The sequence below is a fragment of the Chanos chanos genome, chromosome 10 (genome assembly GCF_902362185.1).
Source record: "Chanos chanos chromosome 10, fChaCha1.1, whole genome shotgun sequence".
Taxonomy (NCBI): Eukaryota; Metazoa; Chordata; class Actinopteri; order Gonorynchiformes; family Chanidae; genus Chanos; species Chanos chanos.
Window position 1 is genome coordinate 25058341 of NC_044504.1, and position 25618 is coordinate 25083958.

General features: G+C 39.9%; 2 protein-coding genes across 2 annotated transcripts; both read left to right on the forward strand.

The window, feature by feature from the left end:
• The first annotated feature begins 16424 nt into the window (after nucleotides 1–16424).
• piga (phosphatidylinositol glycan anchor biosynthesis, class A) lies at nucleotides 16425–19568 on the forward strand. The gene is made up of 6 exons (XM_030787523.1): nucleotides 16425–16715; nucleotides 17023–17455; nucleotides 17679–17811; nucleotides 17958–18090; nucleotides 18203–18409; nucleotides 19268–19568. The coding sequence occupies exons 1-6, from the start codon at nucleotides 16425–16427 to the stop codon at nucleotides 19544–19546; spliced, it is 1476 nt and encodes a 491-aa protein (XP_030643383.1). The 3' UTR covers nucleotides 19547–19568.
• Nucleotides 19569–21826: 2258 nt separating this feature from the next.
• Nucleotides 21827–24667, forward strand: asb11 (ankyrin repeat and SOCS box containing 11). The gene is made up of 7 exons (XM_030786460.1): nucleotides 21827–21923; nucleotides 22662–22741; nucleotides 23204–23311; nucleotides 23496–23646; nucleotides 23899–24033; nucleotides 24167–24352; nucleotides 24543–24667. The coding sequence occupies exons 1-7, from the start codon at nucleotides 21827–21829 to the stop codon at nucleotides 24665–24667; spliced, it is 882 nt and encodes a 293-aa protein (XP_030642320.1).
• Nucleotides 24668–25618: the final 951 nt, after the last annotated feature.

Here is a 25618-nt window from a genome sequence, read left to right on the forward strand (position 1 = left end):
ATTATTATTATTATTATTATTATTATTATTATTATTATGTGTGATGTTTTTGCTGTTGTTGATGTTGATGAAACAATGACAAGATTTAAATGTAGAAATGTGTAATTTGAGACTGTCTGCCATTCTGAAATAAATACTCAGACAGAAGAGCAGAGAACAAACGGGGTTCAGCATAACCAAATGCACGTATGACACTTCACACTATGTCAACACACTGTTCAGTCCCAACACGAGACAACAGACTGTACAGTACCCAACCACATGTCAACACAACCTTCACCCATACTAAACAAAACAAAAAAAAAAACAACAGAGAGAGACAAAGAGAAATACTGTAACACACTCATATAATACCCACACACTCATATAATACCCGCACACTCATATAATACCCACACACTCTTCAGGCTAGGACACAGATTTGACATAGACTTTACATGCAAAGATATAACATCCAGTAAACTGTCAACATACACAGACACAGGCACAGACACACACGCGCACACACACGCACACGCACACAGACACAAGCAGTTACAGTGAATTACCATCCAAAATGTTCAAAATGTTTCCTCAGAGTATTATTCCTGGATTGGTTTTCTGCTCGTCTGGCAAATTTAATGAGCGTAATAAAACTTCATTCAAAAATGCAAGGATTTATGCATGAAGATAAACGCAAGGATTTATGCATTAATCTCTCACCACACGCACACACACAAACACACACACACACACACACAAACACACACACAGAGTGCTCTTAATGTGAGAAGACAGTAATGACTGGACTCATTGGGCTGTTATCATTAAATGAAGCAGGAAAAATAAACAGATTCTTGTTGAATAAACTGTGAGATTGCCTCTCTGAGCTTGATGCTAAGTAGTTTATGTTGTCTGTACACATAAAGCAGAAGCAAAAGACAAAGAGAGTGAACCCAGTCTGAACAGAGACATCTTAGACAGGGAAGGATGGGCACTCATGTAGACTGTACATTTCACTCAACAACACTGACATTATCTATCATTTTCATATATTATCATTTATTTGTTAAAGGGTAATACAAAACACCACCTTTCCTCAACCAAATTTGGACAGTGTGTGTGTGTGTGTGTCCTAAATCACAATATATCCTAAATCACAGTGTCTGTTAGATTTGTAGCTTTGTTTGTATTTGTTGTCAGATGTAGTGTACAGTCATTCATGCCACACACCACACTGACATGACACACTATTCCCATCATAATGTAGAGCACTCCAGTATTCCAACTATACACCTTAACACAATACATATATACACAACATCATACTAAAAATCATATCAGATCACCAACATTATAATTATGATTATAATTATAATTATGCATATGTCTGTGCGGATGTAAAAGGTGCAGTGGAAAAGTGCAATCACTAAGAACATTTCAGTGTACTGAGTGTATGTACAAATTCACAACCTGCCACAGGATTTCCAGAGCCTCCTGAGTTCACATGGATGCTAATCAACAGACAATTTGCTGACACCACTTCTTAGATGCTCTTGACGTAGTGCATATTGTACGTTAGCGCAAAGAAAAGAAAACACGCACTGCTACAAAGCCCATTCTCTCTCACTCTCTATTCCCAAATTTCTCTCCTCTTGATAGTGGAAAGACACAAAGCCCTTTAGGTCATGGGGTAGACAGTTAGTTAAGCATGTATGTATGAATAAGAAATGATTGTTCATCTCAGAGGGTGTAAATATATATATACATATATATATAGTTTAGATATAGAGACAGATAGATAGATAGATAGATAGATAGATAGATAGATAGATAGATAGATAGATAGACAGATAGATAGATAGATAGATAGATGTATACATATATATGTATTCAGTCTGCATCCCTTCTCCCTCTCTCTTTTCAATTCCATCTCTTCTCTCCTCTTCCTATAACTTTATCCTGGTTCCACAAACACTCCAATAACATACACACACACACACTATCTCTTTACTTTTCATTTGTTTACACTGAATGCTGAGTAAATTTTAATTATGTTTATTAGTTTTATTGATTTTTTTTATCCACAATGACTTAAATAGAGGCTGCACTGAACAGCTGATCAACAACAGAAGCACAGGTCTGTTTGAACACAACTTTTCTAGAGGTACAAGAAGTGATTGCTACATACAAAAACTTTTAGATAAGTTTAGTACTCACGCTAAAGTTAGTCCTGATCTTTAGTAAATGTAAGACATGTAACTTCATATCTGTCAGGTTTGAAACTTCTAGTATCTGTCTCTGAGAGCAGCAGGCAAACCACAAACTCCTTCAAAATCAACCACACACTGAACAGCTAGTAACATTCACAGCGCTCACCAGAGAAACTAAACTTCTTCCACTGGAGATTTCAATATGCGCTTGAATCTTAGAGCTTAGATATAAAAAAAAATATACCAAAAGAAAGAATTACACCTACAATATTTTTAAAAAGCACATAAAGTTGGCTGTCTGTCAGGGACAGACTGAGCATACATATCTCTCTTAGCACACCTTAGTCCAACGCAGTGTTCAGAGATAGAGAGAGACAGAGAGGGAGAGAGAAAGAGAGAGAAAGAGAGAGGGACAGTAATAAATTAACAGCAATTACCTGTGGTGCTTCCTCTGGACTTGTCTGTGTGTGTGTGTGTGTGTCTGTCTGTCTGTCTGTCCGTCTGCCTTTCAGTCCTGAGTCTTAACTTAGTCCAGGTGTCTGACCAGCAGGTTTAATGTGATAAGTTTCCTGGACTCTGAGTTGTGTGTGTGTGTGTGTGTGTGTATCTGTGTGTTGGTCTAGGTGATCGTCTCTCTCAAAAGCACACACACACACACACACATACACAGTCTCTAAGTGTTGTCCCAGTGTGGAAATGAGAGAATATATGAGGACACACTGAAAGAAATACCAGCATGTAACTGGGAGTGTTTCCTCTCCTCTCCTCCCCCTATCTATTCCTCCTCCCTCTCTTTCCAGCTTCACTCATTCACCCTCACCCCTCCTTCACTCCCTCTGTTTTGTGAGAAGAATACCTCAGCATACGGAAGGAAAGAGAAATTGTATGAGAACACAATGGGTGTTCAGTTACTTCCAGAGTGTGCATCCATGTGAGTGTGAGATTGTACACAAGCTCACACACAAAAAAACGTTTACACGTAATCACACCAACGTTGAATTTCAAAACAATGACCTTAAATTCACATGGTTATTTCTATTCAAGTGCCATAAAGAGGTGACATGTTTGATTAAATTTGACAAACCGGGACCAGAACAAACAGAGCAAACCAGGCTATACAAAAGCAAATCTATGAGAGGGCATTTTTGATTTTTTTAAGACATTGATAATTTTATGTCAGTATGTATACTATCAGATACTTCTGACAATAGCACAAATGATCAAAGAATTTTAGATGATTAGAAGATTTACTAAGATTTACTAATCTTTAAACTCTTCCACATGTGGGACCTATGTCTTAAATATCGGATATTCTACCTCAAAATACTACCTTTACTAAACACTGTTCCCTCATTGTTTTCTCCTGTTTTCCTCTGTTCTTCATTTTTAGCTGCTTTTTGCTGAGTAAGAAAGACTTGGTCCTCTCTCTCTCTCTCTCTCTCTCTCTCTCTCTCTCGTCACCCCTCTATACAATGTCAGTGTTTAGAGTATGCATTGTCCTACAGTTGTATGTCTCTTATATAATGGAAATCATTTAGGTTTGACTCCTCCTTGCTGCAGGGTGTGTGTGTGTGTGTGTGTGTGTGTGTGTGTGTGTGTGTGTGTGTGTGTGTGTGTGTGTGTGTGCACGTGTGTGTGTGTGTGCACGCGTGTGTGTTGAGATGTATATGTGAAGCGAACCTTGCTCTGTCTCTTCCTTTGCTGTAGGCTCTGTGTGTACATTATGGGTATGTTTAGCTTTGATTCCTCCTTGCTTTGGGCTGTGTGTGTGTATGCGTGTGTGTGTGTATGCATGCGTAAGTGTGTGTGTGCTTGTGTGTGTGTGTGTGTGTGTATGCGTGCGTGCGTGTGTGTGTGTGTGTGTGTGTGTGTGTGTGTGTGTATGCATGCGTGTGTGTGTGTGTGTGTGTGTGTGTGTGTGTATGCGTGCGTGTGTGTGTGTGTGTGTGTGTGTGTGTGTGTTTGTGGGTAAGTGGGTAGTTGCTCTGGAGCTCCCCTTCTTCCTCCAGAAGTCTACACAGATTCACAGGAGCAAGAGAATACAGTGTGGAAAAACATATGATTGCAAATTTTTATCATAGGTACAGGGTTACGACCTCCCTCTTTCAGTCTGTACATCTTTTCCTTGTGTATTTCTGTTTTGCTGAAGACCTCAGTGTTTATTGGCTGTTGTACTGAAGACCTCAGTGTTTATTGGCTGTTGTACTGAAGACCTCTGTGTTTATTGGTTGTTTCAGGGGATAAAGTGGCATTGCTCTGACTCTGTGGACAGTGCTTGGACTCTTTCTTAGTCTCTCGGTACTCTTTCACACTTCATACAAGTTGCTGAGCACAGCTTTGAAGTTAAAAGGGGTTTTTTCCCTTTGTGGTGAACATTTGAGGATTCTGATTGGTCTTTGTGTTGTTATTAAGGTGCTTTTCAGCTGTTGTTGCTGATGTTGTTCTTGACACTGAAACACACTTCTGTATGTGTGTTTCTGTGGAATGACATTAGTAGCTTGACTTAGTTGGTCCATAAAATGCTTCTTTATCACATACACAAACATGCCTTTCAGTGTACACACACACACACACACACACACACACACAAATTCTGTCCCTCGGGATATATTTAACCCTCCATGGCATACAGAATATTCATATATAGATGTATAGAATATTCAGCTACACACACAGTATCACCCATTACAAATGTATATCCTCGTCATCACAAAACCTCTAGATAAATGTGTAAATTGTCACTTTTTTATTTTGTAGAGACTACAACTTTTGGTTAAAGAACAGGAGTGATGAGAGAAAGGACTAAGAAAAGTGTTTATCGGCAGAAAGAGTTTTGGATACAAATAACCAAATCGGCTGATTTTGTTTCAAATACTGAATTTATAATTTAAGCAAAATCAAAATGGGAAAAAAAAACCCAAGCACAGAAGGATAAGTGAAAGCGCTCTGTCATTTGTTCACCAGCCGAATGTTAAGTTTTCTTTTTTTTTTTCCTCTCTGGACTGTTTATCAGATTGTCAAAAGGCACAGAGGTCTGTTTATGCTGTAAAGTGGCGTGAAGTGATCTGGAAAGGAGCTCCGACGTTTCCAGGGTTTCAGCTAATCTGTTCTTTTTATGGAAGAGGACAGTAATGCCACTGGTGCTGTGTGTGTGTGTGTGTGTGTGTGGTTTTGTGTGTGTGTGTGGAGTGATGAGTTTGGACTTTGTCTTTGGGAGGCCCAGTGAAGAGGGAATGTAGGGATGGAGAGAGAGAGAGAGAGAGAGAGAGAGAGAGAGAGAGAGTAAATGTCACTTGGTCAGATTCCAGACAGATGACAGACAGCTGTATGACACGCACCTCAGACAGGGGTCATTTGAAGGCACCATAGGGATATTTTGTGCGGACAGAGATGGTTACAGGCCTACAGTTAAAGCAGGCACAGTAAACTACTGTTAGATCTCATAGCCAGCTGCCCTGGTTCTGCCTTTCATCAAACTGAAATATCCAGGACATCTATGTATGCCTTTATTGCTGATTTATCATTTTCATACCGTTACACAGCAGATATTTAATTAGTGTAATTGTACTTACTTCATTTTCACCCTGGTTCTACATTCTTAAGATTCAGATCCTTTAATCAGATGTGACTGCACTGTTTAACTGGATGGACATTCAAGTTTTTTTGTTGATGACATGTCCAGAATGATGACAGGTGTTCAGAACTTGTATTTATGTGGGAAACAATTTTTTTTAGGGAGATTAATAGTTTGTTCTAGTATGGTACAAGGAATTTTTTATTTAGCTTATTTTAACTGGTCCTGGGTTATCACACTTTGATTTTGAATACAGTCATAAATAAATTTTAACGTAAAACATAAAACAAGGACCGCTTTAAGAGAAAAGCCATTAGAAGAATAACATCGGCTTTGTATATCAACAATTCTGAGAGCTGTAAAATCAGTATATTACTGATTTCTTATTGTATTTAATTAAAAAACATCACAATCGTTTCTTTATTAAATATCATGGGGTTTTTTTCTCTTATTTTCTGGGAGGAGTTTAGGTGCTGCATTATTTAAAGTTTAAACCGTCAGATTCAAACCAGCACTTTGTGCAGTATTTGATGGAGTAAATTGTTGGCACGGCGGAGCCTGGCGTCATTGTGTATACACAAGTATGTATGTGCTGAGAAATTTGATTTATTTAGTCACTGGTTCCATTTCATATCTCAGACTGGATCCATTTTCAGGTTTCCACACTTCCATGCTCGTTATCTCACTCGGAGAACTATAGCACGTTGCTGAGAGATTTGACCCATGGAAATATAGCTTTTTGCTGAGAGATTTGACCCATGGAAATATAACTTTTTGCTGAGAGATTTGAACGTTCGGCACAAGTTAAGCAAACAGACACCTCCCTAAGCCCTCTCCACAACACTGCAATCAGGTCTGCAGACAGAAAGAGGAGGGAAAACGCTAGTGATTTTCATTTTCCTAAAAGAAAAGAGAGAAGGAAGTCGCAGGGTTGATGTTCTGTTTTTCTGCAGTGGAGCTCAAACAGAGCTGACAAAGACATGCCAACACACTCAGGAAAAAGGTGTGTGTGTGTGTGTGTGTGTCTGTGTGTGTATTTAACAAAGAGAGAGAGAGAGAAACAGAGAGAGAGGGAGAATGTTTTGCTTCATTTTATGTTCTGTGTTTCAGATATGGTACCATATCTGTTTTTTTGCAGTCTGAAAACTACTCAAATTTGCTTTAGTTTTTTTTTTAGTCTTTAGATCATCACACTTACATAAATATACAGTTTACATATATAACTTAAATATCATAGTGAATGAAGTATCTGAGTGTGTGTGTGTGTGTGTGTGTGTGTGTGTGTGTGTGTGTCCTGACCTGGCCTACAGCGGCGCAGTCTGTTGATAGTCCTTGGATGTGTCATAGAGCTGTTGTTACGTCTATGACATAGTTCTTGTCCCAGTGCACTTAATGACCTAACACATGCTACAGCCATCCACAAATAATGTGTGTGTGTGTGTGTGTGTGTGTGTGTGTGTGTGTATGTGTGTGCTTGGCTGTGTGACAGAGTTACCTTAAAGTTACCATAAATTTTATATTAAACCTCTCCACTGTCAGCTTACCCATTTTCTCTGTCTATCCTTCTTTCTATCAGCTCCATCTTACCCCAGCTCTGTTTTTATCATGTTACCCTAGTTCTGTTTTTATAATCTTGCCCCAGTCCTGTTTTCATCCTCTTATCCTCTATATCACTCCTGTCTTTCCTCTGTTGCTTTACTTTCATGAACTCACCTCTTCTTTGGAATTTTGGAACCGACTCTCTCTCTCTCTCTCTCTCTCTCTCTCTCTCTCTCTCTCTCTCTCTCTCTCTTCCTTTCTCTCTTTCTCTTGCTCTTTTCTCTCTCTTTCTCCTCTCCCCTCTTTCTCTGCTTTATTGTTTCATTGTTAATCTCCCACAGTGTGCAAACAGCCCTACACTTCAACTTCCTGTCTGATTGGCATGAGCAGTCAATCATTACCCTGTTCTTCCCATATGCTCTCTCTCTCTCTCTCTCTCTCTCTCTCTCTTTCTCTCTCTCTCTTTCTCTCTGTTGGCAGAGTGCTCTTTCTCCGGACTGGTCTGCCCATCCATTTGTGTACATAAAGTGTAAAGGATATGAATAGTGTTTATGTCTTTTGTTTTAGCTCAATGCATGTGATCACACACACATACTCCTTATCAAGAATCTCTGCATTTTTTCAGTTATTACACATTGTTATCAAGAGCCAGTAGCCATAATTTATGTTAAAACTTTTCAGGAATTCTTAGTAAACTTCCACCGGTTTTACTAAACAACGGAACCTGGCATTCTGAGACAGAACTTTCGCACAAGAACTTTCACAAGAGCACACCAGTGTCAAGTAAACTTTGAGAGTGTTAATTGTGGGTTATATAAACACTTCTTAGAGTTTACACTCACCAGAATAACTGCTATTATGATAGCACTGAAAAAACAAATCTCTTCAAGTAAGAGATTTGAACAATATCAGTTTTATTGGAATACAAAAATTACTTTGAAATGACCTTTGTTCAACTCCACAAATTTTTCACTGAAAAAAAAAAAATGCTGCACACTTTCACTTGAGAACTTTCCCAGGCAAAACGCCCCTCTCTGAGACTTAGTCTGAGTCACACTCCTGTTCTCTTCCTTTTCTCTCATTACTGTTCTGTAATGACTCTGATTCAGACTCCATTCCCTGAGGCATTTGCTGATATTCAGACATCCCGAGACACACACACACACACACACACTCATCCATGTGACAGTGTGTGAAAAGCCACATTTAAAAATTTCAGTCAAAAATTACCGAATGCTCATTAATGACTCTCATTTCAGTTGGAGGAGTGTGTGTGTGTGTGTGTGCTTGTATGTGTGTGTGTGCATGTGTTTGTGTGTGCACATGTCTTGTGTGTCTTCAAAAACCAACAATACTGACTACTTGTTATGTAGAATATGGGTAAAGGTATTACTTGACTAATACATAACAGAGAGATTCATGATCTGATTACAGTTATTACAAAGATCTTTGGAGTGATTAGTTTTGATATGAACAGGTTTACAAAACATGGACAGGCAGAGGTTATTGATTACCTGCTTTTTCCCTAAGATATGAATTCTATGCTTTTTTATGGTACTTTAGTTATAATAGTAGTACATCTCACTCTAATGCCTACCTGACATTACGCCTCTCAAACTAGACAGTCAGCAGCAGGACTAACCTATCAGCTTTCTTATTGATATGTGAAACATGCTGATTAGTGGCTGCTGGTTCCAAAATAGATCACAGGAGCTGAAATAAACATGACACCCCAGGTCACCACATTGCACAGCTTCAGAAACCTTGTCACCAAAAGAACTGCCCAAAAAAACGGGGGTTCGTTTTTATTCCTTTTCCTGTAATTTCACTCATGTGCAATATCTCTGTATAATGTCTGCTCAACTGTGCACTGTCTGTTTTTACTTATTTTACTTATTTATTATCTATTATGTCCTGCTGTCTGTAGAGTTATTTTTATTTTTATTATATCTTGCTTTCTTATTGATGCTGCTTACTTGCGCTATCCCCATTGCTGCTGTTACACTGCAAATTTACCTGTCTGTGGGACTAATAAAAGCTTATCTTATCCTATCTTATCTTATAAATACAATCCTAAATCACCCAAACAAGTGTGAATTAAAATTTCAACTGAAATTTCAAGATTTGAGTCAGAATTAACCGTATACTCTCAACTCAGTTCATAGTTACCCCCAACCCTGCTCTCTGGAGTGTCTTTTGCACATGAAAGCTCTTCAGAACAGGCTTCTCCATCTATCTGGGCAGTTTTGTTTTTGTTGGAATAGCAATACTGACTTCAATACTGATCTGCTTTTGGAGATATAGTCTTGATAGAGATATGTACAGACAACCCTCTTATAAATTTAAGGGGCTGAATGACTTCTTAAATTACTTTTTTGCTGATGTAGTCATTGTTTTTGGTTATTCTTGAAGTTACTGAAGAAATATGAGAGTGTGTCATCCTCAAACTGCAAACTGATCTCGTGTGTTATACGCTTGCATTACCCGTAAGTCATCAAAGGATAAAAAACAGATGCACAAGATGAAAAAAATTAGGATGGACCATGTGTCACTGAATATGAATATTACTTCCTACCTTCATCATACTGTGGATTTTTTTTAAACACTGCCCTCAAGACATCAAGTGACCTCTGACCAAAAAACAAATTGTTGGCGGCTCTGGTTATGGAATAAATGTATAAATATGAATAATGTTTTCCATAAATGTGATGTTTCTTGCACAAAGCAATATTTGAATTTTTTTTTTTTTTTTTTTTGCATTTTGGGAGCAAGTAATGAGTGATATGTTCAGTCCCCACCAGTAGTGCACCAGAGCAGGGCAAAACGACTCAATCCAGGGATCACACAGATCATCTAGCCAAATTACATCCACTAAACTTCAAATGTGATTGTACCAAAAACAAACAATTAGCAAAATTACTTTAATGGAGAAATCATATATGAATGTGTTGAAATATAAGTAAGTTATTGGGGGGAAAAGCACTATATATAAGCTGAATGCAGATGACCTGAAACACACAGCTTAACAGAGAACAGTTACAGCTTATGAAACATATTTTGCTCTGTTATATCAGATCTGCTGTTCACACACTGTAAACTCTCAAACACTTTGAAAGTTTGAATTTCTTTGTAGTACTTCTGTCTGTGTGTATGGGTCTGGAGGGAAGTAAAGAGAATGGTTTTGTTTATTTTGTTAAAATCATTAGAACAATCTTTGGAAAGAACTGAAGATGGCAAGTCCAGAGGAAGAGAGGGAAACGATGGCTGGCGGAGGAGAAACCGGCCCGCTGATAAGAGGTGTAAGGGAGGTCAAAGGTCAGAGGATGAAAAAAAACACTTATTATGTCGATTTCATATTTACAGAAGCCAAAAACAACATGACAAACATTACAGTCATTTCTGCACTTGTTCTCTCTCTCTCTCTCTCTCTCTCGCTCGTTCTCCTCTCTGCATCCACTCGCGTCCTCACTGACATAACTTTAATCCCCTTTACTTGCTGCCTCTGTTTATGTGGAGTGAAGATGGGCCATGATCCTGACTGGGTTTTTTTCCAGTATTTAAACCTCTATTCATATTCATGAATTGGACAGTTTTCCTTGACTCATCTTTTTTTTTTTTTTTTAAATCAAACTCTTATCCCTTCTTCTCTCCAGATCTTCTCTGAAACACGCTTTTACTCAGTAAGAGTCAGGAACATAACATGAGAGCGAATCATTATAATGACTGTTTTAAAGGCGTCCCTGAGCTGTTTTATTAAAGCTGGGAGAAGCTAGTTATTTAAAAATATTCTTTTAGTATGGAAGAAGCTTTACAGAGATGACAAGAGAACAGAGAGAAAAAGAAAGAGAACCAAGCAGGCTAAATCTTTAAAAACCTTCCAGTTGTCAAACATATATGTTCTTAATGTCACTCTCTGGGCTTTTAATGACAGGGTTCAGCCATCGTAAGCCTCTCTGTTTGCTAAGTTAAGCATTACGTAGAGTTTTGAGAGGAATCTGTAGTTAGTTCTGTCTCTGTGGGATGAAGTGGGTTAAATACTATGCTCACGGAACGCTGCAAGTCAGTTTTAATGATTTTTAAATACTGTGATCATGGAACAATGCAAGTCAGTTTAAACTATTCTTTAGTGATTGCTTGATAGTCAACATATTCAGGACTCAAACTCCAGGATGTCAGTAATCACCACCTGCATTTCGAGCTCCATTTTTGTTGTTGTTGTTGTTGTTGTTGTTTTTAATGTATACAAAAGCAGATCGGTGGCAGGAAAAACAAAACTTGCAAATATCTTTTCAGCTTTCTCAGGCTAATGATGTTTTTTTTCCAACATTACTTACTGCTAGTCAGTTGGCCAGATGACGTAAAAGATGACAGTGGAAAAGCGTTTCTTCATCCAACAAATAATGAGTATGTAAAACTGAAGCCAACTTTCAGATGTTCTGGATTCACTGCTGTGTAACAGTCAAGGCAAAGCCTCTCTCTTTCGTTGGATAACATGAAACCAAAAGTCATGACTGATCAATACGAATGTTTCTATTTCTCCTATTTTAGACAGTTTTGACTTTTAACTCAATCTTAATGCAGCTGACTGAGAGATTCTGGCACCTCCCAAAGCCCTCAGTAGCAATTTCATAATCTGAGAAGTAACAGTGACTTCAGCAGACCTTGAAATCAGATGAAATTCGTTTTTAACTGGAAACAGTGGCACTCAATGATGCTGAGGTCTGGCAGGCTCGACTTCCCATCTGTGGGCTTGTTATAATGTACAGGATGAGGAAGATGAATAATTAGTGAACCTTTCCCTCAAGATCTTGGCACCATCCAGCCTCACGCACCAGCGCACATGCTCAATACACCTCAACCCTTCCGAAATGACCTCATGTCTTTGTGTGATTTGTTCCCCCGAAGCTTCTCACACCACAGATTAAAGCAATGTTTTAAATCACAAACCACACACCTGCTGACTTGCTAATCTGATCCGCATAGAGAAGGGTGTGTCTTGTTGTTCAATGGAAGATATATGGGATTGTTTAGACAACCAGTACTTTTCATATAACTAACATATATGCAGATTGTTTGTTCTACGGTCATAAATTCGGAGGAGAGAGAAAACACACACGCAGAGTCTGTCTGAATTGGAATCACCCCACAAAATTCAGTGGGAGATTAGGAAAATGGGTACATTAAAGAGATAGGAGCTACCTGGTCTGCATATCTATAGAATGTAGGTGTGCGTGTGAGTAGTATGTGTGCACCTCTGTGTGTGTGTGTGGGGGGGGGGGGGGGGGGGTGTAAGCAGTCATTGAGTAGTTTAAAGTACCATGTGGCATGAACAATGAGCATGAAAGATTCTGTGTAAAAAAATCAATCTTCTATGGACAAGTGCTGTGTGTGATTATACCTGTAAATCTTATATTTGCTGCAATTACATTGTTTTAGGTTTAATGTTTCAGGCCTTAACTTCTTAGAGATAAAAAACGTATAAATCAAAAACTGTTAATTGAAATTGCTTTATTTTCAGTAAACATTCTGTTGACAATTGACTGCAATCGTGGCTTTTTCTCCTGATTTTGTATAAACTCATTTCACAAGCAAGCCAGGATTTCACCTAGCCAAACAGTTCATTCTCTTTACCAAACTCTCCCATCCATCCATCCACCCATCCATGTGTGAATGTGTAGGGCTATGTATGTGTTTGTATGTATGTGTGTGTGTGTACGGACTCAAGCTGCAGTCTTCCAGATAAGATTCTGTGTAAAAAAATCAATCTTCTATGGACAGGTGCTGTGTGTGATTATACCTGTAAATCTTATATTTGCTGCAATTACATTGTTTTAGGTTTAATGTTTCAGGCCTTAACTTCTTAGAGATAAAAAACGTATAAATCACTTGGGCCTGTTTTCCTCTCTGATCCAGCTATTCAGGAAGGCTTTATAGAAAGTATTGTTAAAATTTCTCTTGCTCTCTCTCTCTTTCTCCGTGTGTGTGTGTCTGTGTTTCCTTCCTCTCAAACCTCATAAATATGTCACTTCTACCCCCTTATCACAAACCTGAAACACTCACCTCTAACACCTTGTTTTCCTGTATGAGTGTGTGTGTGTGTGTAATATTGTAGACATATTGCTGGTAGTAGGCATACTGCTAGTGTTGACAGTAGTATTATTACTCAGAGTATGATTGCGGGCGTAAGACATACAGGTTTGAGGACTTGTGTGATATGGAACTGTTTTCCAGCTCTTCACCACATGCCACTTCATTTCACTTCACTTCATCCTGTCATGTGGTTATGGGTCTGTCATTTTTCTTTGGCCTGCTGTCTGGGTGTCCTGGTTTCAGCAGCAGGGCACGTGGTTCTGGAGGTTTATGATGGCCCAGTTTGAGCTGTCTCTCTCTCTTTGTCTTCAGAATTCTGTGGTACTGACCCTATAGCCAGAGGTCTGTTGGTCCTGCTCTCCTTTGTATCCCCTGCTTGTGTGTGCATGCGGGTGTGTTGTGTGTGTGTGTGTGTGTGTGTGTGTGTGTGTGCATGTGGGTGTGTTGTGTGTGTGTGTGTGTGTGTGTGTGTGCGCATGCGGGTGTGTTGTGTGTGTTGTGTGTGTGTGTGTGCGCGCGCTACAGGGTAAATATGAAGTACAGCCATCCCAGCGGATCGCCTCACATGAGCTCAGTCGGGCAGGAAGGACGTGGTCTGGGGTTGGAGTGCAATTCTACCCACAAGGGGCACCAGCAGCACATACACTTGACCATGACACGCACAATGTTGAAATTACTGCTGAAATTACTGCCAAACGCAACACACAGACACACAAACGCTCTCTCTCTCTCTCTCTCAGACACACACACACACACACACACACATACAGACACCACATACACTCACAGAGGCCCAATTTTCATCATTGTTCATGTTCACTCACACAACCCTGCATTTTCTTTATCATAGCCATCATGAATACAATAACAAGCACACAGACTGTTCTTAAGTGTTAATATATCGAGTGAAAGACATAAATGTAAATTCTTGTGGTGATCTGTAAGACATGTCAGGTCAGCGCATGCACAAATCCCCACCCATCTCGTGATCATCATAAAGCTGTTCACGCGAGTCAGTAAACGGTAACAGGACAGAGCAACCATTTAACAGAAACTCAAACGTGTGGCTAAGAACCATTCTACCCTTAATGGCTTATTACCATATGTTTGGTCCGGATCCTACCTCAATCCGCAATAGGTAGGGGCGTCTAGTGATGGGTGGAGGCGTTGACTGCTAAATTAATTGGCATACATGTGCCATAGACATTAGAGGCATCCACGAATTCAGTGTCTTTTAGGTCCCTCCAACATATTTACATATTCTTTTTTTCCCCCGAAAAATTTAAATTCAAAATGCATTTTATAGTTTACTATATACTTCCTTTTATAAAGCAGCATTGCTATGATGTAAGAATGTGTCTTGGTTAAATTCCATAACCGTAAGACCCAGACAGTTATCTAAAATTTCATGCTCATTGTTCATTCCTTAAACTGTTCCCTTTTTCTCGTAACTTACTTTGTCATGATTAGTGAATGTTTAAATGGTCAAAATGATTAAATATGTTTGTGTACCTTAATCAGCTGTCAGACTGGTTACTCCCCTGTAATTCCGTTGTGAAATAACTAGCTATTATTCAACTCTCAATATTTTCAGAAGGCGATCTCATTTTCAATGAGGTTAAACAACAGTGAGTCAAAACCAGTTTCCGAGGTTAATTTTAACAGTTCTTTTTATGATTGATATGTTTGACTGATGTCACAGTGACGTCAACACGAGTGTGACGCTGTTGTCCCATATTTTAGAGGAAATATATTTTATGTAGGGTGACAAATTTTAGGAAATATTTAATGAATGCCGTTTTAATAATCCCATACAGTCCTTAATAAGCGTGGCATGTGCTAACATGTTCTTCATCTAATGAGAACTATGATACCATTACCAATCAGTGTGGTATCATAAAAGACCGTATGTTCATTAAAAAAGAGTAAATTTTCCGTAAACATGCTTTGTAATCAATTTTAACAACTGTATATGTTTCGATAACCATACTGAAATGTGGTATGATTAATGTATCAGCATCTGACGTCGGATACACACCGCTCTCCAGTCCCCAATAACAGAACCTTAGCGTGTTGTCTTGAAGTCGCCGCACCACTAGACGGCACTGACATTTAAAGACGCACTACCCATAATCACGAAGAAGACAGACTGGCGTACTCGCGGAAGTGAAAGCACACTGAAAATATTTATTTGCATTTTTTTCTTATTTTAATTTACTCTATTACTCTAAGATGTCAGTTTTGATTGAGAAATGAGGTGGAAGACCAGGCGCTATTCTTCGGTTATAGGAGTCCCTCTTCTAGGTAAGCTGTGGGTGATATCGAGTCGAAATTCCGACAAAAGTCTTCAGTCTTATTCTGAAAGTCAGCTCATGTCCACCGACTTATTACATATGTATATTATAAGATATAAAAACGAAACATTGAATGGCATTAGATGAGGAGCTTTTCTGGCATCAGTGTAGCCTTATTTCCCTCAGGAAACTTCTTTGTTAGCGAACACTTCATTTGTGTAGTCTGTCTAACGAGTGCAGCAGTACTAAAACAATTTAGTGACAGAAGAGTTCGTTTACATCCTCCATGCTTCAGATCTGCTCGTGAAAACACTTGATTTATTTATTTTTTTAACACATTCAGTTCTTGTGCCAGACTCTCTCTTTGCTAGTGGGATGTCTGTGCGTACTGAGGAGCTTATAACACTGAACATATTAATAAGAGCGATGAACGGGCTAGTTTTAATCACTAAATAGTTACGTTGTTTATGTCTAAAGTAATTTAGGTTAAGGCAGTACACAAAATATTGAGTACATAGCTTAATGATCTGAGTTATCTGACTGTCTGGAGGGGTTCAGCATGGTTGAGTTAGCGAATTACTGACAACATCAGAGGACAGAATTACTGCCTGTCTCACCCCTGTTGCTCTTTATGTCCATTTGTCTGATGTGCCGAGCTTATGAGTGCCTGTGTGTTTTTTTCGCAGATATCATCTCACTTGAACCATAAGGGCTGTTTGCCAGGAGTGAGCAAACATGGGTCAGAGAAGGAGAGATGTCAAGGCACAAATACACACACATCAGCCCTGCACGTACATTCCACACACTGTGAACACACCAGGGGAGGAGAGTGTGAAGCACTGTATCTGTATGGTGTCTGATTTCTTCTACCCGAACATGGGCGGAGTGGAGAGTCATATCTACCAGCTCTCCCAATGCCTGATTGAAAAGGGACACAAGGTTGTAATAGCAACGCATGCCTATGGCAGAAGAAAGGGGGTGCGGTACCTTACCAATGGACTGAAGGTTTATTACCTACCATTGCAGGTTTGTTAATATGTTTGTGCTTATATGTGTATATACACATGTGATGCTGTTTATGTGATATCCTCTAGTTTGTGTGTGAGAATTTTTTAGTTTTGAGAGTGTCTGTTTTAGAAATATTTTTGAAACTGTGTCCTCTTTTAGCTAATGTGTCTGTACTTATGAGTGTGTGAGAGTACATCTGTACGTGTGTGTGTGTGAGAGGGAGAGAGAGCGGGAGGGAGGGAGGGAGGGAGAGAGTGTTTGGGTCTATTGTGTTTCTGTGTATTAATGACCTAACTCTTAGTTTTTCTTTGGCCCCTCCTCCTAGGTGATGTACAACCAATCCACAGCAACAACCTGTTTCCACAGTCTGCCCTTGTTGAGATGTGTGTTTGTGCGTGAACGTGTCACCATTGTACACGCCCACAGCTCATTCTCCGCCATGGCCCACGACGCACTGTTCCACGCCAAGACCATGGGTCTTAACACCGTTTTCACTGACCACTCACTTTTTGGATTCGCTGATGTCAGCTCCGTTCTGACCAATAAGCTACTGACTGTGTCACTGTGCGACACTAATCACATCATATGTGTGTCCTACACCAGTAAAGAGAACACCGTTCTGAGGGCTGCCCTTGATCCTGAAATTGTCTCTGTTATACCAAATGCCGTCGACCCCACTGACTTCACCCCAGACCCCAGTCGCCGAGATGACAGCAAGATCACAGTGGTGGTCGTCAGTCGGCTTGTGTACAGGAAAGGTAGAGTCATACGCTGAGAGGTTCTTAATAAAAGGCAAAGGGATTCAGTCACTTACTGTAGAATAGTTATAGAATAGCCGGGGTAGACAGGGGAAAGGGGGATTCACACAAAGAATAGAAGACTTTAAAGAGTAAAAAATTGACTGTATTGACCAGTTAAGACAAGTGCCTGCACTCTACCTGTGTGAATATATCAGTGTGTGTGTGTTTGTGCTGATTTTAGGGATTGATTTGCTGAGTGGCATTATCCCAGAGCTGTGTACCAAGCATCCTGATCTCTGCTTTCTGATTGGTGGAGAGGGACCAAAGAGAATCGTCCTGGAGGAAGTCAGAGAAAAATACCAGCTTCATGACCGGTTAGAGCTTGTGTCTGTGTCTGTATGGAAATCCTGGAGTGCATGTGTAATGCCTGGCATCAACTGTGCATACTACGTGTTTTATTATTTGTGTATAAATACACATAATGTGTCCGTGTGTGTGTGTGTGTGTGTGTGTGTTATAGGGTTCGTCTGTTAGGAGCACTTGACCATAAAGATGTGAGAGATGTTTTAGTTCAGGGTCATATCTTCCTCAACACATCTCTGACTGAAGCTTTCTGCATGGCTATAGTGGAGGGAGCTAGCTGTGGATTACAGGTATGTTTGTGAGTATAACTTTTTAGTACCTATTTTAGCAGTGATCCTGAGGTGTTCTCTGATGGCTTCTTGAAATTTTGTGTGGAATGTGTATATGTGTGTGTGTGTGTAGGTGGTAAGTACACGTGTTGGTGGTATTCCTGAGGTCCTCCCAGATGAATTGGTAACATTATGTGAGCCGACCGTTCGCTCTCTTTGTGAGGGCTTGGAAACTGTCATCGCTAGGCAACGCGCTGGCCAGGTTCCTTCCCCGGCAACCATCCACCAACAGGTGCGCACGCTGTACACTTGGAGAAATGTTGCAGAACGCACGGAGAAGGTACGTATCACTGTTTGGGTATGTATGTGTGTTTAAGTATGTATGTATGTGTGTTTAAGGATGTATGTATGTGTGTTTAAGTATGTATGTATGTGTGTTTAAGGATGTATGGATGTGTGTTTAAGGATGTATGTATGTGTGTTTAAGTATGTATGTATGTGTGTTTAAGGATGTATGTATGTGTGTTTAAGGATGTATGTATGTGTGTTTAAGGATGTATGTATGTTTGTTTAAGGACGTATGTATGTGTGTTTAAGGATGTATGGATGTGTGTTTAAGGACGTATGGATGTGTGTTTAAGGATGTATGGATGTGTGTTTAAGGATGTATGGATGTGTGTTTAAGGATGTATGGATGTGTGTTTAAGGATGTATGGATGTGTGTTTAAGGATGTATGTATGTGTGTAAGGATGTATGTATGTGTGTTTAAGGATGTATGGATGTGTGTTTAAGGATGTATGTATGTGTGTAAGGATGTATGGATGTGTGTTTAAGGATGTATGTATGTGTGTTTAAGGATGTATGGATGTGTGTTTAAGGATGTATATATGTGTGTAAGGATGTATGTATGTGTGTTTAAGAATGTATGTATGTGTGTTTAAGGATGTATGTATGTGTGTTTAAGGATGTATGTATGTATGTTTAAGGACGTATGTATGTGTGTTTAAGGATGTATGTATGTGTGTTTAAGGATATGTTGGCAGTCAGTATGAATATTTTGGTCTGTGTGTATTGTAGTTATATGTCTGTATTTGTAGACATTCTGCTCCCTCTCTCTCTGCATATGCTTTTTATGTTTGAAAATAATGTTTTGTGTGTGTGTGTGTGTGTGTGTGTGTGTGCGTTTGTTTGTTGTAGGTATATAACCGCGTGTGCAGACGGCCTACTCTCTCTCTGTCTGCTCGACTGCAGCGGCTGCAGTCCCACTGCGGCCCAGTGGCAGGTTCCCTTTTCTCTTTCTTCGCCGTCATCGATTTCCTCATCCTGCTGCTGCTCCAGTGGCTCTGGCCCAGTGACCTCATTGACATTGCCATGGATGCAACTGGCCCCCACAGCACCTGGAAACGCCACTGTGACGTCAAAAAAAAAGAAACACAAACACATTTTCAAAGAAGCAAACATGCATTTAAACCATGACTGCTGACCTCTGACATTGGAGATGTATTGGAGACCAAGACAGACGTTTGCTCTTCCACCATCCGGGTTTTACCTCAGAGCCAAATCTACAGAAAGGAATTAGAACAAGCCAACTGCCTCATGCATGCTCTCAGTGTTCACAGATATAAGGATAGTTAATGTTAGCATGATGAAACTAGGCTATCGCAGCCGGTGGAATACACCAAACTCTGTTTGTAGAAGTAGAGTTTTAGGGTAAGACCACTATGATGAAAAGGTGAATTTTTATTTTATTATTTGCAACTGGTCAGACACTAGTCTAAACAGTTATTTTATATTCTTGAACTACCTGAGTATTAACTGGTTGGTTTGTTTGTCCTGACTGACTCAGATCTATGGTTTTATTGGTTTATTTTTTTAATGGCTGGTGGGGTTCAAGGGTTCTTTCACTGAAAATGAAATTTGTCTCAGTCAAGTTGCTTGTGTGTATGTGTGTGTGTGTGTGTGTGAGATGAAATGAGACGGGACAAGAGCTTTCTGGTTGCACTGTTCTTCCTGTGGCTGTTTATATTATTATGGGGAAAAAGAATGTAACAAGAATTAAACACCATTCACATTCCACTGATTTATTAATGATATCGCTGATCTCAGTCATCAGTGATCTCAGTTACAGGACATTTGTAATACGCGTCCTGTTTGGCAGAAATAAACGGTTGTGGGAAAATGACGCACAGCATGATTTTAACGATATCTCAATGAATTCGAACTCAAGGGAATAGTTTGACATTTTTGATTCCATATGGAATTGTCAGTCCCAAAATGGCCAATTCAGGGCCTCTATGGGTGAATGAAGTCAGCATTCATCTCCTCATTCTGTAGTTGAATGAAAGTGTCGAGTTAGAATTGCAAATTTTCTCTCCTCATGTTGAGGATGTTACGTCAAAAATACTGCAGTTGTCAAACTGTTCATGTAATGAGTCGGTTGCCATGAGCTGAATTCCAGAATGAGATTGAGGACTTCTGTCAGACTTTTGACTCTGCATCACTCACAGCTTTAACTGGAGGGAGGACTTCCATCTCATCTCTTCCAATTTCTCTCTCAATGTGGTGTTGTTTTTTTGTCTTCGGTCTTTGTTGTTTTAGCACTCCAATCATGTGATTTATTGGGGAACATACATTCTGTAAGAATATGTTACTGTAACTATTGTATAACCTTACGAGCTTTCAAAACATTCATCTCATAGTATCTGCCTGACTGTCAGGTCAGTAGACTGGTTGCCAAGGCTCCTCTAACGGTGCAGAGGAATAACAGAGCACATTATTGACTTTGATTAGATGTTTTTATCTGTATATGTAAGTAAATTAACTACTCGGCTACAGCCAGCTGGACCAGTGGAAGGTAGAGAAACTCCACACATTGAAATATTTCAACTGGGACTTGACAGGCATTTGGTCTCAGGGTCAGTCTGCCTGAAAAGGAGTTTTTATCTCGAAACCTGTTTTTTTTTAAGCTTTAATTGTTGTGAAAGCTGCCTGTAAGCATGACATTTGATGAACAATGAGGTCCTTATATTGCTTTGCTAGATGAAATATCAGTGGGTTGTGTGTTTAGATATATGAACATTTCTGAGATGAGTGACTGTGTAAATATGACAATAAAAGCATTTTTTTTACTTCCTCCGTGGTTATGTGTTTAAATTTTTCTCTCTGAAGAATGTAATGCTGAAACCCAAACTGGACAGATAACACAAGAAGGCATTCCGCCTTCAAGGCTAGACACAAAAGACTTGTTCACACGCAGTTTTTACCTAGTGTGACTAGTCTCCCTCCCTGATCTCTCTCTGTCACACAAACACTCACTTTTAACCTGCTGATTTCTGAAATTAAGATACATGAAAGTCACATTTGAGAGTGTGTATGTGAGTGTGGAAAGGTAGGTGATATGTGTTTGTATGTTTACATCTGCAACTTGTGTTCATGCTGGTTGGTGTGTGTGTGTTAAGAACTTAGAGAAACCTCAACAATTTTTATGTGTGTGTGTGCTCCTGGCTTTTGGGGGGGGGGGGGGGGGGGGGGGGGGGGGGGTTGGGCTTGAATAATGCGATAGACAAATGAGTCTGGGTGTTCAAGGTTGGAGTGTGTTTGGGGAGGGATGTATGTTTTTGTTGGAGGGTTTCATTTGGGATGAGGGTGGGAGGGGTGTGTCTCTTAAGACCATAAGAAGCACTCAGAAACTCCAGCAGTAATCCACATTGTGAGTCCCTGTGTGTATGTGTATGTGTGTGTGTGCTGATCTAAAGGATGGCTGCGATTCAACCTGAGGTGTGTATACAGAAAAATTGGTGGGAACAACAGTTTAACGTCTATGGAGGACAAGTGTGTAACGCATTCATGGCTGGTGAGTTAAGATCTGTCTTTCTTTATTTCAGTCTTTCTTTTTTCTTTCCCTCTGTTTTTATGTCATTTTGGTGGTAGAAGGAGGAGAACTGATATTTTGAAAACGGTGGATTCCTAATGCCTCATGAAAACCACTTACATAAATACCCACTCACACTCACAGTTTCTACTTTAATACTGTTTCCTGGGTGAATGGTTGTGCTTCTGACTATCATATTCCCTGGAGTCCTTCCAAGCTCAGGTTTTGCTGTGTTCTGCCAGTGAATGATGACAGAGCTCTGATATCATTTTGTATGGTGAACTGTCTCTTCGCCATTTACATTTCCCAGTCCTTCCTATTCTGAAACCTCTTCACACAAATCTGTACAGATGGTCAACGTTTCTGTGAAGGTATTCTGTTAAAGAAAAAAAAACAAAAACAAAAACAAACCTTGATATTGTATGTAATATATATGCTATTCTGTATCACTGCGTGTACACTTTCTGCTTTAGATCCAGTGACACTGCAGGGACTCACTTTGACTCAGTGTAACATGAAAACATGAATACGTGGTGGGAGTTTGGGGATGGTTGTTTTTTGAGGTGTAACAATGTTGGTGAGTTTCAGTCGTTTGGGTGATGGGTCATTTGGAGACTCATTTACTCTTGACAATGCTGAAACGGCACATGGGTGGGGGGATGTGCGTCTACCTGTGAATAACAATCAAATGAATGTGTGTGTTTGTGTGTGTTTTATCAGGCTCCTGGGCAGACAGGACGCCCCTCCATGAAGCAGCTCTGCAGGGTCGTTTACTGCCTCTAAAGAGACTCCTCTCCCAGGTACGAAGACACCATGTATAAAATTATATAACATCCACAACATCGACACATATGCAGCACGTATACAGATGCAGCATTTTACATTTACACATTTTGTATGCAGTTATGCATCTTTAACATTTTTATAAAACCTGCAATATATTGTTGAGACATGCAAACAATACCGGGAACATTTGCCCACATGTAAATAACATTCACAAAACATTTAAATAGCATTTAAAAGATTTAAACAACACTTCAGTTGTGTCTACAGCATTTAATCAAAACATTTACAACATTTCTGCATTTAATCATCGCTGGCAACATCTGTGTAGTATGTGGATATGTGTGAGAAGCGGTTTGATTCTTGTTTAACTGGCTCACTGAACTGATGATGATGATGATGATGATGATGACGACGATGACAATGATGATGATGACGATGAGGTGTGTGTTTGCATGTGTGTGTGTGTGTGTGTACAGGGGTTCCATGTGGATGTGGTCACTCTGGATGGCATCACTCCGCTTCATGAAGCATGTCTTGGGGGTCACCTTACGTGTGCAAAACTGCTACTGGAACATGGAGCTAATGTACATTTCTCTCTCTCTCTCTCTCTCTCTCTCTCTCTCTGTCTCTCTGTGTTTGTGTATACGTAAGTGGATATTTAGAGTACACTTCTGTTTCTGTGTGTGACAATGGGCACCACTTCAGCCATAAACATTATCTAAGGCTCTAAACATTGTCGTGTGTGTGTGTGTGTTTGTGCATGATCAGGCAGAAGCTGTATCAGTTGATGGTGTCACACCCCTCTTCAGTGCCTGTTGCAGTGGAAACTCCTCCCTTGTCAGCCTCATTCTAAATCGCAGCTCTATCCTCCACCCAGCCCATCTACTCAGATCCCCATTGCATGAAGCAGCAAAGAGAGGTGTGTGTGTGTGTGTGTGCGCGTGTGTGTGCGCGTGCATGTGCGTGTGCATGTGAGTGAGTGTTTGCTCATGCTCTGATGTGAAAATGACTAGGGTTAGTCTTAAATGTGTATGTGTGTTGTTCAGGTTGTACATTATTTATGGAGTTTATATTCTTCTTGTTATGGATGTTGATATGGAATTGGCTGAAACGGTGTTAAATGTGCATCAGTCTTGTGTATAAAGTTTAAGAATGCATATGTGTTGTGCAGGACATACGGATTGTGTAGAGCTACTGATCTCTCATGGTGTGGATGCTGACATGGAGTTGGCTGAAGTTGGCACGCCACTGTATTGTGCATGCGAAAACAGGAGCACTGAATGTGTACAGAGACTACTGGTCACAGGTCAGACAAACACACACACCAATTAACACACAGTTAAATCACAGAGTTTAAAAAAAAAATCTGTTTGTTGTAATTTTTTGACTGTAATGATCATTCATGCTATCTGTGTTGACATGGATTTGAATTCTCTCAGGTGTCAATGTCCAGTGTGGACGTGGTCTTGATACACCCCTACACGCTGCAGCCAGGGTCGGTGGTTTCAAGGTGGTGGAGCTGCTGCTTGAGCATGGGGCTGATGGGAATTGTAGGAATTCTGAGGGAAAGAAAGCCGCTGACCTAGCCTCAAATGATAGCATCAGAAAACTACTGCTGACAGCAGGTACACACACATACACACACACACACACACACATGCACACACTCACACTGACTTCCTCCCTTTCTACTTTTAGCACAAAACACATGTGAGTGAAGTGTGTGTGAATGAATGAAACCATGTGTGTATGTGTGCATGCATATGTATACAAATATTTACAGTATATATGTAATTTTACATGTGTGCTTTGCAGATCCTGTTTCTCTGGTCCAGCTTTGCCGGTTGTGTGTTCGCCGCTCTCTTGGCATAAAACGTATCAACAGAATAAAAGCCCTCTACTTGCCAGAAAGCATATACACTTATCTACTGTATCAGTAAAAGGCGTATTCTTTCTTTTGCAAATAAAAGTTTTCTGGTTTACTTGCCGTCTTGGTTTCGTTTATTTAAAGGTTGAATACCTCTTATACTACATGAGTATGCTGAAAAAGTTTATGAAATACATTCATTTGGAAATAAGTTTTACGGATCTTGTGGTGAGATTTTTCATCTTGTCCATAAACAAAGCGCCTATTGTACCCGCCAGGGAATTAAGAAATCAGAATGAGGTCCGATGTTCTACCAGCAGGTGGCAACAGCACACACCCAAACACAGCTGGAGCTGGGGAAAATACATTACAGAATTAGTATTTATGCACACAGAATTAACATGAATATATCAATAAATTAAAGCGTGGGTGCCTTCATGGGGATTTTTTGTTAAGAGTAGACAGGCTTGAATAACAACAAATCGTCTTACACTAAGAGTCTTCATTTGGACTTTAGGATTAAATAGTGAGACTGATTATGAGTCTGGAGACACTGAGTCTCACGGTATTGATTTAGATATCTGATCCGGAATTTTCCAAACAGAAAGTCAAGATTTGACGTAAATATTTCCCTGAACGCTATCAAATAGGTTTAAAACATCTGCTTTGCTGTTATTTCTTTAATTATTTTTAATCCAGACCTCTCTTCGAGTCATCTGTGGGACTCCAGCTGTTTTATTAGATTTTTTTATTTGTATTTTTTACAGTTTAAAAACGTATTTTGTGGCGCATTGAAACATCAGCATTCGGTGCAGATGTTAGCTTTGAGATGTTGAGGGGAATCCAGCCTATACCACAGGGAGCGTAAACCACGCCCACTCTCTCCCTGACATCAGGAGGATATCGCGGGGCGGGTATGCAAGGGTGCCTCCAACCCTGACATGAGCGAGTGCACGAGTCGCTAGAATTGGGTAGACAGGCAGTCTTAAGCACTAGAGAGGACTGTGTCTATGATCCGCTTGAC